General features: G+C 50.9%; 5 protein-coding genes across 5 annotated transcripts; 2 read left to right on the forward strand and 3 right to left on the reverse strand.

Moving 5' to 3' along the window:
- Positions 1 to 434: 434 nt before the first annotated feature.
- N7506_011491 (uncharacterized protein) lies at positions 435 to 2,363 on the reverse strand (the record flags this gene model as incomplete). Its single annotated transcript, XM_056960782.1, has 2 exons — positions 435 to 2,114; positions 2,280 to 2,363. 2 exons carry the CDS (start codon positions 2,361 to 2,363, stop codon positions 435 to 437), a joined length of 1,764 nt encoding a protein of 587 aa, XP_056805316.1.
- Positions 2,364 to 3,126: 763 nt separating this feature from the next.
- On the reverse strand, positions 3,127 to 4,701 carry N7506_011492 (ssDNA-dependent ATPase MGS1; the record flags this gene model as incomplete). Its single annotated transcript, XM_056960783.1, has 1 exon — positions 3,127 to 4,701. One exon carries the CDS (start codon positions 4,699 to 4,701, stop codon positions 3,127 to 3,129), a length of 1,575 nt encoding a protein of 524 aa, XP_056805317.1.
- Positions 4,702 to 5,299: 598 nt separating this feature from the next.
- On the forward strand, positions 5,300 to 7,053 carry N7506_011493 (kynurenine--oxoglutarate transaminase; the record flags this gene model as incomplete). Its single annotated transcript, XM_056960784.1, has 9 exons — positions 5,300 to 5,373; positions 5,424 to 5,492; positions 5,577 to 5,661; positions 5,731 to 5,836; positions 5,894 to 5,966; positions 6,018 to 6,171; positions 6,221 to 6,234; positions 6,286 to 6,709; positions 6,763 to 7,053. 9 exons carry the CDS (start codon positions 5,300 to 5,302, stop codon positions 7,051 to 7,053), a joined length of 1,290 nt encoding a protein of 429 aa, XP_056805318.1.
- Positions 7,054 to 7,330: 277 nt separating this feature from the next.
- Positions 7,331 to 10,598, reverse strand: N7506_011494 (uncharacterized protein; the record flags this gene model as incomplete). The annotated part of the gene is made up of 5 exons (XM_056960785.1): positions 7,331 to 7,821; positions 7,939 to 8,823; positions 8,884 to 8,967; positions 9,030 to 9,870; positions 9,927 to 10,598. 5 exons carry the CDS (start codon positions 10,596 to 10,598, stop codon positions 7,331 to 7,333), a joined length of 2,973 nt encoding a protein of 990 aa, XP_056805319.1.
- Positions 10,599 to 13,145: 2,547 nt separating this feature from the next.
- On the forward strand, positions 13,146 to 15,317 carry prm1 (pheromone-regulated protein PRM1; the record flags this gene model as incomplete). Its single annotated transcript, XM_056960786.1, has 1 exon — positions 13,146 to 15,317. The coding sequence occupies one exon, from the start codon at positions 13,146 to 13,148 to the stop codon at positions 15,315 to 15,317; it is 2,172 nt and encodes a 723-aa protein (XP_056805320.1).
- Positions 15,318 to 15,971: the final 654 nt, after the last annotated feature.

Genomic DNA, 15,971 nt, shown 5'->3' on the forward strand with positions numbered 1-15,971 from the left:
GACCTCGGCTGAATAAAATTGAGAATACCAATGGCTCCAGGGCTGACTTCAACCTTGGACTATCACGAGATATAAAGGTACCAACCTCCAGAGCTTGTCTGACGAATTATAGCAATGTCTGCACCTATATCTTTTGATATCTTTGGGGTTCACCCGGATAACAGGATAACAGGTTCCAAGGTTATCATGGCTGCCGCTCTTTGTATAGAGTATGTCTATATAAACCCGAGAACCGGCGACTGACGCCGCAGCATAAGAGAAAATTATTAGTGTTAACAATAGTAGTACATCAACCTCCCAAGGTTGGAATGATTTGCCCAAGACCAGCAACTGGGTATATATCCCAAGAACCAACACTCCAACTCCAATAAACCGCCAATAAACCAAAGCACAAAGGTTCAAGTACATAGGAAATAAAGCCAAATTCAACCAAATCAGTTCTCACGATCGTTCTTGGACAACCAATCTTCGAGTTGTTTCAACGATTCATCAATTTCACGCCCCGAGACCAACAATGGATCGGAGGAACTCAACTGACCATCGTTGGCCATGTCATGTATATCAGACACGCCAGGCTCGGGCCAGACCCAGGTATAAGGTTGCGGCTCCTCATCAGGTGTATGGGGATCAATCCGCAAGAATTCCACCATCTCAAGAGGGGCCACTGAGGCGAGTTGTTCGTACCTCACACCCCGCCAGAACTCCAGGTCGATATCCACCGAAACTTGGAGATTTGGAATCTCCTTGTCGAAAACCTCTTTCTTCGCTTTCCGGGTCACAAGTCCGGTTCGAGGCTGCCAAGAAGCGTACAACATGGCCTGAAGGATTTCGCAAATTCCACCCATCGGATATTGTGGGCCGATGATTCTCGCAACCATGGGGTTGCGCTGAAGTTTCCTGACTCCATCTGCGACTTTGTAATACAGAGCAAGGGCAACCCAGCATGCATCGATATCAGTGGCAACCTTGCAGACTGGCCCGCGTAGAGCCTCAAATAGTTCGTGGCAGAAGGGGACAGACATATCGAACATAGCGCGCAAATGTTGTATCAGACTATGGAACACCACACATCTTCCAACTCCAAGATCGTTTTGCACAGCAAGCACCCTCGCCTGCGCGAGCCATTGAATTCCCACGAAGAGTTTGGACATGTGGATCGCTGTACCAATGAGGCTATGGGCCCCAAACGTAGTTTCGAACTGAATGAGACTGGGGGTGAAAGACTGAACGATGACATCGAGAAAACCCCCGAATGGCGAGTTCAAGAAAGGGCCATCACCATTCCAGGTGGTTTGACCTGAGACCACAGTGCCAACACATGGTTGGGTTCCACGCGCGGAAAGATTAATCCCTATTATGTAGAATAGTGAGTTGGGTTCAAAGGCTTCTTGGTTCATGTAGTTCAGGGTGAATCTCGCATGATTGCACGGTAAATCGGGGTGCCAGAAAGCAGTCACCGGAACGAACGCCTCTGATACTCGAAAGCACGGTCGATTATGGGTTGCGCATCTTTCGCAGGGGTTATCCGCTCCACATCCTTTCTTTGTGCGAAGGCACCATAGACACGCGCCACCAGCCGACTTCACGGCGAGAACGTCTTTCCTCATCTTATCCAGTTCGGCCTGGTCGCGGTGCCTTTTTCCAGCGAGTGATTGCACTGGATTTTGAGGGTCGTATTGCTTGATGAAATCGGATTGCAGTTTCTTTGGACTGCATTGAGTTGTTGGTTGGTCACGATATGCCGATTGCCAACGGAGATCATGCTTTTCTTGTCGCTGAGAACGAACCTCAACCGGGGGAGAGCTTGAAGATGAGTATGGGGTGGAGTCAGAAAATGTGGCCCCCGAAGAGGAGGATTGCTGAGAGTCACGTCTCATCTCAGCAGATGACGCTGAAGTAGACGGATCCATACAATTATAGGGTCCCATATCTGAACCAAATGTCTTGCATTGGAGAGCATCCTTCGTCGTGGCACAAAAAGATGGACTGAGCACATGAATGTCGGTTGGGAATGTCATGTTCGTGTGAGATGGCTCTTCCGCCATCAAGTCCGACTCTGAGCCTTCCATGGCATAAAATGGTGTGAAATCTCCCAGGAAATCAAGTTGGCTCTCCTAAAAATAGAAGAGTCAGCAAGCCTTGCGCAGTGGTATGAAACAGAAATGACAAGTTCTAGGGGGACTCCATCAGAGTGACAAAAGAAGGGACGAGAAGAAAGAGACGAAGAGAGCAGCGACCAAAGTGTCAAACAGATGAAACTGGGGAAAAACCGAACTTACGATTCCAAGAGGGTCTGGAGAGAGAGTGCGCTGGCGTTTGGGGGATGGTTCAGAGAGTGGAGGCTTCCCACTATTTGAGGCCATGGCGAATGAGTCGTGCGAAGCGAGCGTTCAAGTAGAAAGGAGAGCAAGGCGACTTGTTTAGAGCAAGTTCCAAACGTATCGAAACTGGTTGTGGTGGGTAAAGATCTCAGGAGGGAACAAGAAGCAATATGAGTTTGGAGGGTATTCTTATTGGCTAAGCATCAGACTGCGTATAGCAGGCACGGCCTCCGATGACCAAAATGGCAGAGTATGTAAGCTCGTAGAGTTCAAAGCAGTGCATGGCGAAGATATGCTGTCATATCATATAATCAGTCACATCACCCAGCCCCTTCTAGCTGCTGCTTCATTGATGGCCAATGGACATTTCTCAGAAGCAGAGTGAATGAACAGTAGAGCTCGAAATTCCCAGGAATGATGGAGCAAATGAACAGTCATCATATCACAAGAATAGGAGAATTTGACGTGTGGTTCGCTTGCAAAGATGGGTTGGAAAGAGAGGGACCTGAAAGCGGTATAGGGGGTTCGTATGAGCCGAGCTGTTCAGACATTGGTCCACCTGCGTGCCCGGTCCCAGGTCTGTAGAAAGGTACGCTCGGGCAGTTGCTCGTGGAGGCAGATATGTCGTGCCTGCCCATCGAGGGAGTCCGTGTTCTGATTGTCCTTCCTTGGCGCTACAGGCGAACAGGAACAGACAGACCCACGAGGCTCAGCCCACCCAATGCCATGCCATGAAGAGTGAAACATTTGCTCTACTCGTGAAGAGCCCTTTAAGGAATATGTATGGACACTGGGCGCATGTCGTTCAACGACGCAAGACGTTGAGATCTCGGTCTCTCTGCGTGCCCAGATCCAAATCCTCTAGGAAGGTCCGACCGAGGAGTTGCTCAGGGAGGTAGTCCTGCTGCACCTTCCCATCGACGTAGTTTGGATTGTATTTGTACTCCGCGCCATACCCGAGCTCCTTCATGAGCTTGGTCGGGGCATTTCTCAAGTGCACAGGAACAGGCAAGCCTGCGATGCCCGGCTCATTCAACGCGGCGTTAACGTTGTTCAGCCCGCGATATGCCCGGGTGCTCTTCTTTGACAGAGCCATAGCCACGGTGGCATGTGCGAGGTTGATTCGTGCCTCCGGGAGTCCGATCTTCTCCACGGCGGAATGAGTAGCGATGGCAAGCGACAGCATTGTGTTATCAGCCAGCCCGATGTCCTCCGAAGCGACCACGATGAGCCGCCGAGAAATGTACAGCGGGTCTTCGCCGGACTGAATCATGCGAGCGAGGTAGTAGAGCGCCGCGTCCGGATCGCTGCCCCGGATTGACTTGTGGAAGGCGGAGATGGTGTCATAGTGCTGGTCTCCAGCGCGGTCATACACCAGGGTTTTTGTCAAGGACTTTTTAAGGACTTCCTTGTCCATTCCGGGTCTCTTTGACAGGTCCATTGCTAACTCCAGCAAGTTCAACGATGTACGCGCGTCACCGTCGGCAAACCGGGCAAGATACTGCACCAACTCATCATCAACAAGGTTTGAAGGAGTATAGTTCGGGCCTTCAACCCGGAGAGCGCGCTGTAGGATCGAGGTGACATCCTCGTCGGAGAGCTTCGCAAGAGTGAAGGTGCGACATCGCGATAGAAGGGCATTCTGGACTTTGAAGGATGGGTTCTCGGTCGTGGCACCGATGAGCGTTACTTGGCCACTTTCTACAGGGCCCAGGAACACATCCTGCTGGGATTTTGAAAACCGGTGAATCTCATCGCAGAAGATGATGGTCTTTCTCCCGGTAAGTCCCAATTCACTGCGAGCTTCGGCAAAGATCTTCTTGCACTCCGCCACGCCACTGCTCGTACTGTTGATCTCGACGAACCTGCTGCCCACCAGCGATGCAATCACACGAGCGATAGTCGTCTTTCCCGTACCCGCACTTCCCCACAAGATCATGCTCGGGACCCTGTCCTGCTCGATGAGTCCACGTAGAACCCCATCCGGACCGACCAGTTCTTGACCACAGACCTCCTCTAGGGTCTTGGGCCGCATTCGTTCCGCCAGGGGAGCTGCTTTGTGGAAGGCATTGATCCTCGGACGCTTTGCCTGCGGTTCTTTCTCTCCACCTACTTCCTTCGATCCAGTCTGTGGCGGTTCTGAGTCTTGCACAAATGATCTCTTGCCGTTGAGAGGTCGTGGTGTTACCGGATACGAGGGCGATTCTTTAATAGGATTCGATTGGGAAGCTTTGCGCGCGGAGGGCGGTTGAAAGATGCTGGGGACAGCCTTTTGGGAGGAATCTGGGGAGGATTCGATAAAATTCTGACAGCCAGAGTCGATGTGATCATTGATCTTCAGCTGAGGAACTGGTTTTTCACAGATCGGACAGTGAACCATTGTTGCTGAGAAATGGAGTGGTCATCACAGGAAGCTTTGCGGGTGCCGAGTGTTGCGGAGACGGAAGACGCGTATCAAACGCGCCTTAGTAAGTGCAGGTGTAGTACGGAGTACACAGCGAACAGATAGAACAGATCGGAAATTACAGACAGTCTGGTGTGAAACAGTCTCTTTACAAGGAAATGTATTAAAACACAATGTTCCAAGGTAATCGAGCCATACTGCCTATGAGGTATGTACAATACTGCGGAGTCCAAAGTAGTGGCATTAGATCATATCAGCCTCTGCTTGTACCATCTTTGCTGGAAGGTTAGTTTGGCAGTAAAATAGTAACATATAATATTTCTTTCCTATTAAAAAACCACCACTGGAGATATATAAGAGAATAAAGAAAACAAAACAGAGGATAGTTGAGTGTTATCTCCCGACTTCCATCGCGGAGTTAAGGCCGACTTTCAACGAATCACCGAGCACGCCATCTGCCCGCACTTGACAACCTTCGTCCTTCCACTTCCTCTCGGTCATGCTGTGTCGGTTCTCACCTTCTCTTCGAATTACTCGTCCTGTACACTCTTCGACGTCATCCCCCTACAGAGCGATGTCCGCAACAGCTGCGCGCCCCGACCCATTCCGCCCCGCCAAGCGGGTAGCAGGACAGCGCCAGGATGTCTGGTAGGCAATCACAACAGAACAGCCGAGGAAGACTCACTGAATGGTATCAGGTCAATCGTGAACGAGGCTGCTGCTGCTTCGCCGGTGCAGCCCATCGTGAACATGGGACAAGGGTTCTTGTGAGTCATTTCGTCATTTCGGCATTTCGGCGCTGCCCGCAATCGCTCCCGAGGGCAATCGCTGACACTGAACGTTTCGTACAGCGGTTACAACCCTCCCAAGTTCGCCATTGACGCCGCAAAGGACGCGCTGGACCGCGTGGAATGCAACCAATACTCCCCCACCAAGGTATGGCAGCGCCGACAAACCCTCCACCCCTCCCCCGCGCACGTTCGGACAGCTTCTTACAAACCTTAGGGCCGCCCCCGCCTCAGACAAGCTATCGCAGATGCGTACTCGCCCTTCTTCGGCAAGAAGCTGAACCCTGAAACCGAAGTCTCGATCACAACCGGCGCAAATGAAGGTGAGGGGCTGATCGCAGGTACATCAGGTTGGACAACGCGCTGACCACATGTTATAGGCATGCTCAGTGCTTTCATGGGCTTCATTGAGCCCGGCGACGAAGTCATCATATTTGAGCCCTTCTTCGACCAGTAAGGAACATTGTGTTCTTGGGAAGACTGGCTTGCTGATCCCGCGGACAGATATATTAGCAACATCGAGATGCCCGGCGGTGCTATCCGTTATGTTCCACTTCACCCACCCCAGGATGGTGCCACCCGAACCTCCCCTGCGTCTGAATGGACCATCAACTTCGAGGAGCTTGAGAATGCGATGAACCCCAAGACTAAGATGATTGTCAGTACCCAATCAAACCATGAGTGAAAATGGAAGCTAACGAGAACAGGTCTTGAACTCTCCGTAAGTGACAATTTTTCGTGAACCGAATAACTCAACTAATCACAGATATAGCCACAACCCCGTTGGCAAGGTCTTCTCGCGGGAGGAACTCGAGCGCATTGGTGAGTTGTGTGTGAAGTACAACCTGATCATCTTGTCCGATGAGGTCTATGACCGTCTGTTCTATGTTCCCTTCACGCGAATTGCTACCTTGTCTCCTGAGCTGTACGAGCGTACCCTGACCGTTGGCTCCGCCGGCAAGGCGTTCTACGCCACTGGTTGGCGTGTCGGATATCTCATTGGCCCCGAGCACCTGATCAAGTATGTGGCCGGTGCTCACACCCGCATCTGCTACAGCAGTGTCTCTCCTCTCCAAGAAGCTGCTGCTGTTGCGTTTGAGAAGGCTGAGGAGGAAGGCTTCTGGGACGAGAGCCGAACGGACATGCAGAACAAGATCAAGTTGTTCTGCGAGGTTTTTGATGAGCTTGGTCTTCCGGTATGTGATTTTATCAAGCTCCTGTTGGGTCTCGCTAACTTGAACCTCCACAGTACTCTGATCCCGAGGGCGGGTACTTTGTCCTTGTCAACATGGCCGCTGTCAAGCTTCCAGCAGACTATCCCTTCCCACCCCACGTTGCCAGTCGTCCTCGCGACTTCAAGCTTTGCTGGTTCCTCATCCACGAGGTCGGCGTTGCTGCCATTCCTCCCACCGAGTTTTACACTGATGACAACACCCACATTGCTGAGGACTACCTCCGCTTTGCGGTCTGCAAAAACGACGATGTCCTCGAGACTGCCAAGGAGCGCCTGCGGGGCTTGAAGAAGTACATCACGCAATAACTCACTGGTAATATATAGAACCAATGCTGTTATAAATGCTTGGATAAATAGATAAAAGCCATACCACATCACACGCTATTCTTGGTCATCTATATGTTAAGCGAATTACTTACAGCAGTACATACAGTAGCAAACGCATATTACGGACTACAGATCTACCGTTTGAACAGAGCACAGCAAACAGACTTCATTTCTTATCAAGGGGACATGACATCCCCCGGCGAGCAAAACCAACCGCCCCACCCCCCAAAAACAACCGGAAAGGGAGCTTCTCCCCCTATCTCCGGTCCAAACCCCAGGGCAACTCCACCCACATTGGGCCCGTTCCCGCGCCATCCCAGCCGTCGCCGCGGGGATAAACCCGCCCCAACCGAGGGGCCCGCCCAAAACCCCGACCACAGACCCGTTCCACCATGTTCCCCACCGCAGGGTGAGTGGTACGGTGTGCTCGCAATAGCCAAAAGTTACCTTCCAGCATATCACAGAGCTCCTTGAAACCACTCATCCCTGCATAGGGAAACACGGGGCGACGATCGGATTTGCAGAGGGGGTTCGAGCAGGGGCTTGGGTCGCCAAACCACTCTGTCTCACAAGCGTGCAGCCTCTCAGCCTGCTCGAAACGGAAAAAGTCTGAAGGGAGACCCATCTCGAGTGACAGCTGGGAGGCAAGCACACTGTCCACGTAGTTGTCACTGAGGCCGGAGCCCCTCAACCAGTCTCGCGCTAAGCGGTACAGATAGCCCACAAGGGCTGGATGTTCAGGCGCCACTGGAGAAGAGATTGGTTAGCTGTGGCCTTGGCAGTGATCGTTAATAGTGAAATGATAGATAGATGAAGGAATATCGAAAGAGAAGTGAGCGAACGGAGAGAATCGGGTCAACTTACTGAAAAGGCAAACCGCCAGGACCCGGCGGAAGCGGTCCTTTTCATGGGGCCTTGCGAACCAAATGGAGAGTTTGGTCCGCGATGAACATCCAAGCCACTCGTGGCTGGCTGGTTGATCCGCAACATCCATGGGTTCGGCTGCCTCGTCAAAGAGAAAGTAATCTCCGTGATTTCTTGACGAGGCGAACCACAGGGCCTGCCGATGGCGAGCAGGCCCGTCCCATCGTTGGATGTTGGGAAGCATGGGTGGACCCATAAGAATCTCCTTTGGAAGATGCTCGACAGCGACTGGGTGGAGGAGCGTAAGGGTACCGCACCTTATCCAGTGGTCGCTGACAGCCTCCCACAGGTGTTGCTTGCCGCAGTAGCGGACCAGGGAGAATGGTCCACATCCCGGGCAGACGACAGAGGTTCCATCCATGGGGCTGCACTGGTTCGGACAACCATCCTTGGAGCAGCGGGTGGTTGCTCGGAAGAGGTTCCAGTGAGCCTGCATGAAAAGGGCCTCGTCGCTGCCGGACTGCATTGCTGTGGGAGATTTCTCTTCCTCGAGAGTCTCAGGTGTGGACATAGTGGGACTATTCCAACCATCAATTGGGAAATGGGGGTATATTTTTGCATACCACTCCAGAACCCTCCGGGGATGGAGAGCAGCAGCCCTTCTCCTTCGCCGCTGGCGGTCTCTCAGCTTTCGGTCTTGTTGTTTGTCGGAGACCGCGGACTGGCGAGTGCGGCTAGACTCGTCCAGAGCTTCGTCCGTTGGCTGGACGGGGCGAACAAAGGCAGCCTCTGTCGCAAGCTCGGACAAGTCTGAGGTACGCCGGAGAAGGGCGCGCGATGGTTGGGAAGTCGGCGAGGCTATCTTCTCGAGACCCTCAAAAAGACCTGATTTGCAGGTTAGAATCAATGCAGAGGTGATAGCGAAGTAAAGCGGAGTGGACTTACCCAATCTGACCGCATCGTTAGACTCAGGGTGGGGAGTTTCAGCCTCCAACACTTCCCGGCGGCAGTCGGCGTACGTTTCGGGGTCTGATATCGAACTTCATTAGCTGCTGACTTCGAATTAACCAAGATGATGTGATTGAACTTACCAGAAAGATAGCCCTGGGAGTCTGACACAGGCCACACACACTCATCCTCCATCTCCCCCTCCAGCGGAGTGAGACACAGGGAGGTGTCTTCCCCTGGCTCGGCTTGCTCCGTGGTGGCATCCTCCACCTCGCCGGCGTCGTTGCTGTTGTCGGCAGCGGCAGCAGTGATAAAGCTGCAAGGAGTACTTGATGGGAGGGAGACGGGAGGGGAGAAATGAGTGCGGGCCGTACCAAACGGCGAGGTGGGTTGTGGGGAGCTCAAGACAGGAGAAGTGCTCGGCGACAAAGACGCAGGGGCTGTTGATTGTTCAAAAGGTGTCCCATACTCCCGCTCAGCCCGGGCATCTCGACATACGATGTCCGTTTGCACTTCTGGCGCGGCTTCAGTCTGGGAGGGGAGCTCGTTGTGCTCTTTGACGTGTTCCTGAGTATCGGCAGCCCCAGACTTGCGCTTGATCTTCTTCTTCTTCTTCTTCTTCTTCTTCTTCTTCTTCTTCTTCTTCTTCTTCTTCTTCTTCTTGCTCTTGCTCTTGCTCTTGGTGTCGATAGTAAGAGATTGGACACTCTTGGTCATTTCTTGAGACTCCTTTGCAACATCGGGAGTTTTTGGCCGCTCCGACACGGGCACTGAATCTGGGATGGTACCTGTGGGCTTTGGCTCCTTGGGCTGCTGGGTTTTTTTCTTGTTCTTGCGCTTCGACTCCGCCTTCTCGGGCGTGGAAGCTACGACGGACTTGGACAACTTGTTGAACATCTTGCAGTCACTTTCAGCATTGCGCGTCTCCCATTGCGTGCGTAGCCAGATTCGTGCTGGCATTGCCAGCCATTTGCCAAATAGATTCTGTGATTTGTTAGCAAACATGCTTAGAGATGGGATGAATATGTTCTGATGCGTACCGGATCATTGAAGGAGATCTTTGTGAACACTGTATGGTGTTCATTCACCGTCATAATCATCTCTTCATCGGCACCAACCTTGTTGATATTGACAAACTTGTACGTGATCATCGAGTCATTCTTCTTCCTCATCCAGCTCACTCGGCAGCCAGCATTTTCCCAGGGGGTACACCAACCGACGTGGCATTGTTGTTCTTTGGCATTGTTCACCTCCTGCTTGACAGCTTCACAGCCAATCTTCATTTCGACGATTCCCAGGTTCTCTGGTTTGTAGAAGACATGCTGCAAGACAGCCATGAAGCCTACCATGCCATCGGGGAACCCGATGGGAATTCGGAACTCCATCTTGATCATAAAATCGTCGACTGTCACATTCAGCCCGCCTTTTGGAGCGCCGTCAACTTGGTTGCTCATGACGAATATGGCACCCCCAGTCCTCCAGTTCAAGACTTCCAATTGGACCTGACCATTCATCATGCTCAAACCAAGCTCTTTGTCGCTTCTGGGCACAATAAATCTTCCAAATGAGGGTGTCGAGGACCGAGAAAGCCCAGTCTCATGCTTCTTCAGCTGATCCGACGAAGTTGGGCTCAATGCAAATTCGCCGGCATCGGATTTAGAGCCACTGAATTCAGGCTCTTTTGGGTCAATCTTGCTAAAAACGGTCGGCATGGTGCAAGGTGATGGATTTGATCGGAGTGGTATGCTGCGTGTTGGTTAGTTGGACTGCGTTGATTCATTATACTTCTGGGACTAACCAAGTTTGCTCAGGTGAGCGGCAAGGCATGTGGTATGACAAAAGAGCTCACGAGAAATGAGACACGTCACTGAGCTTGATGCTCTTTGAGAATCTTCAGCACGTCAGCTAACGGACTGTGATTGAAAGGCACCTGTTTAGGCAAGGTTTGCTAGGCCTTAGGGCTAGGACTTCACGTCTGTCAACTCGAGCTATATCTAGAGGGCCAAAGACATCGACTCATGGCCAGCCAACACTCCATCTCGGAGATAGACCAAGACGACATAGAAAAATCTTCGTGAATCAATCTATGGTCTGTGAATCCAAAGAGGTAGTGTGGCTTTGCTGTGAGTGGACTTCTGTATCCCAGGATAAGCTCGAGCTGTTATAGGTGCAGTTGCAACGAACCAGAAGCCTGAGTGTTACTCGTGAGGTAATGACATACCCAGGTATTGTTTAAGACAAAGTCTGGTCAGCCTGTGTTGCAGATTGACTTGTGTTGTCGTTGGAATTGTCACTGGGACCGAGCCGTCAGGCATCAACCAACATTGCAAGAGGTTGATTGTGAGGGAAGGAAGACATACCAGAGCCAAAGGGAAGTTGCTGCTGAGTATTGCAGGTCCGAGACGGCGCGTATGTGCTGATGATTTACTGTGTCTCAATCAGTCACTGCAAAGCATGATCTTCAAGGACATGCAAATACTGCCGCCGCTTGGAAAGACAAAAGTGCCGAAGGACTTACCTGCTTATCTCTTTTTATGGGATCCAAGACGCCTCAGTAGTCTACAAAGACTGTGTGAGGAATATGGGAAGAAAAGAAGTTGCGAAAGTGTGAGATGGGAGAGGAGGTCGAGAGAGAAGTGAGAGCAGGAATAAATTCGCACCGTTCCCCGCAACGACCACCAGTCCCGAAATACGAAGGCAATTGAATACCTACGCACAGCGGCTTTGTGTTTATTAAGAAGACACTTGCTGATGGGAGTCGAATAAGTTTATGCGTGAAGTTCAAAATGAAGAGAGCATAGGTAAGACGGAAACACAGACGTCTGTTTCTTCTCCCTGTATCTTTGACTACCAGGCCAATCTTCTGGTATAATATGCAATTCAAGACCCAGAATTGAGCGTTTGCTCGAATGGCCAAGCTGAAGATCTCATCAACTTCGATTGCAAGGTACGAATGATACGGCTACTTGATTCACTGATTCCAAGAGTTGTTGCTCTATTCGGTTTTCTGGTTCAAGAAAGACATTTTACTAGTCTACCTAGATCCTCAGGTCTACCCAAGGTGTTTATTTTGAGTAGCTATCAAGATGTAATTAAACCCGGGTCTGTTCTAGTGCATGCTTTTCTTCGAGATCCGGGTAACTATTGTATGAGCTGGGGGCATCTTTCCTGTTTAATAACCTTCCTCAAGCCAGCTGGAAGACTTCGTACTCATATCAAGCGCTCTGATCCAGGACTCTGTTTCTAAGGTACAAAATATAGATCACTAGTCCGTCTTCTGTAGTCTCTGACTCTCTGTATCTTCCGAAGTTTTTAGGGTGTGCCCATATCACGTGACGGGATCCACATGGGCTATGCACGGACTAACGCCACTGAGACCTTCATTCGTCGGGCGATCACTTCAATGCCTTCCGAGCTTGTTGAGTCTCTTAACTTTCGAGGTCGAATGAGACTTTCATGGCTTCAAATGCAAGCATGTTGAAGCACTCTCAAGTCATACAAATGGCTTTGCGCAGGCAAATAGTGCTACAAGAACGCATCGGGCCAGGTGCCGGTCATTCACACTGCACCTTGTGGTGCTGGTAGCTCACGAGCAACAACGGTAACACCAAAAGGTGTATTATAAGGACTCAAGCTTTGCTTCAATGTGAGAAAGATGTTTCCTGATCTCGCAGCGGGTGTTCGCAGTCATCACCCACTGTTCGAAATAGCGGATCCTATTGATGGACTATTGGCTCTGGGTCGTGGGCGGCTAAGCGCCCACGGGACTATATTTGGCACGGCGCCTTTGAGACCTCATGGACCAATGAAAAGCTTCACTCATTGATGAAACAGCCCCTGGCAGACATCTATTGTCTTCAGGCTTTATTTTTTATGTGCTTTTTGTTTCGACAAGGCCATGGTGCACGCTGAGTGGCTCTCTTAACCATGCAGGAGCCATCAAACTGCTTCTTTATTTTTACACCCGCCTTGGTAACGTCAGGTGCCGCCCAAGATGTCTGACAATAACCAGAGAAAGTTAACTGGTTGCTATATATTCATCATTCATTGTCCTGTTTTATTTTGATCCCATTGTTCCTTGCCACCCTCTCTAATTCATCCGACTTTCATTCATTCTCAATAAGACATTATATGCGCCATGTCCCACCATTAGACTGGCTTTCTTCTTCTACTTCTTCTTTCTCATACCTTTGGTTTCGCATATTACCTAATCTTACACGACGACATCGCTGGACGAGAACCTACTTCAAACATTCAAAATGGTCTTCACCCGATCCGGGCGATCGGTCTTTCCGCTGCTCCCACCATATGGAGCTCACGATTCCAGCACTGGCCGCATCATCCCCCTACACCCGGACGGCCTCACTCCGTATCTGGGACTCCGAGCTCGACTTTCACAAGTGTGGATCAATCGCTGGACGATTCTTCTGCTCCTTGTCCTCGTTCGATTGCTGATTGCAGTCGGCGATGTGCGATCCAATATGGCGTCCGCCAAGCGCGAGGCGCTTTCCGCCTGCACTTCGGTAGAATCTATGGGCAGCGCGATGGCTTCGATGCCCCATTACCTGTCCAGAGGCACCAATGAACTTGTAGCCGATTCTGTCGACAGTGCGGTGTCTGCTCTGAAATCAATGCTGTTGATGACTATCACTGGTGTTGGAGAGATCCTCTGGTTTGTTATTAATATGATGTACTCGACCTATGCCTGTCTCATCACGATGGCCGTGCGTGGTACAGTTGGGGCTGGTATCGAGGTGGTCAAAGAGGCGACTGAGTGGATCAACAAAGCACTGGGCTCACTTGGTGACGAACTTGGAAGCACCGTCGAGAAGTATGGGGACGATTTGCAGAGCATCTTAGACAAAATCAACGGTGTGGCCACAATGACCGGCGCAAAACCAACCAACATCAATCTGACCAGCATAATCGACGAATTGGAGAATTTATCTCTCCCTTCCTCGGTCAACAGCACGGTCGAGAAGTTAGACAGTGTTGTTCTTCCTAATTTCAAGGAGATCCAGAACTTCACCAAAACGATCTTCCAAACCCCGTTCCAGGAGGTCAAGGATCTAGTCAATCAATCCTTGGGAACTTACAGCTTTGATCGCTCGTCTCTTCCCGTCCCGGCAAAGAAGCAGTTGACCTTTTGCAACGACAACAGTGGAATCAATGATTTCTTCAGTGGAGTCACAGATCTGGTCTTGACGGCCCGCAAAATCTTCCTTGCCGTTCTCATCGTGGCTGCCATCCTGGTATGCATTCCGATCGCGTGGCAAGAAGTTCGTCGATGGCGCTCGATGAAGGAACGCTCTCAGCTGGTTCGCAAAGAAGCACACGACCCAATGGACGTTGTTTACATTGTTTCGCGACCATATACCGCCGCCGCAGGTATCAAAGCAGCAAGCCACTTCAGCAACAGCCGCCGACAAATACTTGTGCGGTGGGCAATCGCCTATGCAACATCTCTGCCTGCTCTCTTCGTCTTGGCTCTCGCTCTCGCGGCGCTTTTCTCCTGTTTATGCCAGTGGATTCTTCTCCATTCCATCAAGAAGACTGTTCCCGCTTTGAGCGCAGAGGTTGGGGAGTTTGCCGACAAAGTAGTGGGCGCACTAGAGAGTGCCTCAACTGATTGGGCTACCGACGCCAATAAGGCCATCATCAACCTCGACAACGATCTTAACCAGAATGTCTTCGGATGGGTCAATACCAGCACTCATGCCATTAATGAGACATTGAACTTCTTCATCTACAACACATCCAGTGCGCTCAATGAAACGTTCAAAGGGACCATCTTACAGGACCCCATCTACGAACTATACGAGTGTCTGATCGGCCTGAAAGCAGAATCTCTCCAGAAGGGACTGAACTGGGTGTCTGAGCATGCGCACATTTCCCTTCCTACCTTGCCCAATGACACTTTCTCCGCCGGTGCCTCGGACAGTATCAACGACAAGTCCTCGAACCCCTCTGACAGTTTCCTCGCCGACGCAGGTGATGAGACTTCCAACAAGATCACCGAGGTTGTCATCAGCGTCATCAGCAAGCTACAAGACGCTCTACGCATCGAAGCCATCATTGCCACAGCCATTCTTCTGCTTTGGGTTTTTATCGCCTTGATCGGCATCGCTCGCGTCATGATGCTTTTCTGGAGTCGGGAAAAGCACCGTGGGGAGGGGGGCCAGGGCCATGTGATGGATCCCATACCTCGGGGTGGTCCGCCTGAAGATCAGCATGGTTTCACTGAAGTGCCGCTCACGGCCTATCCAAAGCACACCGATGATCATGTTGCGCCTCAATACACTGCTGCATCGGCTGCATCGGATGAGAAGCATGGATTTGCTGGGCAGAGGAATTACGGTAATGCTTTGCAGGTTGATCCCACCCCGGTCGTTCGCGAAAGCAGCTATGTCGAATACGACGTAAAGCGATGAAATAAGACTTTTTTTAGGTTTCAAGGAAATCTACATAGAATTCAATGAATTTTCACCTCCATATGGTTCCGCGTTCAAGTGTTTGATAAGAAATGCTTCCAAGGTTGCTCTCAGCCGAAGTCATGTAGTAGTTGCTTTCCGAGTTTGTTATAATGCCAGTGAAGTTGACCAAAACCACGATCAATTGTGCATCTTTCGGACCAGCAGACACGAGCAAAAGTTCTTTGAAGTAAAATGCTCGTATTTTGAAGCCTAAGCAGGGCTCTTTGCAGGAGCTTCCGGTTTTGAAGTAGACCTTTGCTTCTTGGGTCCTTTCCGAAGACCCATCTCATGGGTCAAACGCCAAATCGAGGAGCGGTTGACCTTGTGATTGATCTCTTTTAATAGCTCTTGGATCGGGATTGACGGAGTTCGCTGTAGAGTCTCATATATATGATTTCGCTCGTCTTCGGTGAGTAATTTTGGCCTGCCTGTCCGACCACGGGATTCTTGCTTTTCCCGTTTTGATTCTTGGGTAATAGTATATTGAATGGTTGAGCGTGGAATATCCGGAAATCGTTCTTTTTTGATCCTTGTTGCGCCCCAGCCATTTGTGGTATGTAATTCGCATATTCTAGCCCTAGTAATGCAGTCGAGCTCTGGGCCTCTTTTCCC

Source organism: Penicillium brevicompactum (assembly GCF_028827555.1).
Source record: "Penicillium brevicompactum strain IBT 35665 chromosome Unknown utg000009l_segment0_segment0, whole genome shotgun sequence".
In the NCBI taxonomy this organism is placed as follows: domain Eukaryota; kingdom Fungi; phylum Ascomycota; class Eurotiomycetes; order Eurotiales; family Aspergillaceae; genus Penicillium; species Penicillium brevicompactum.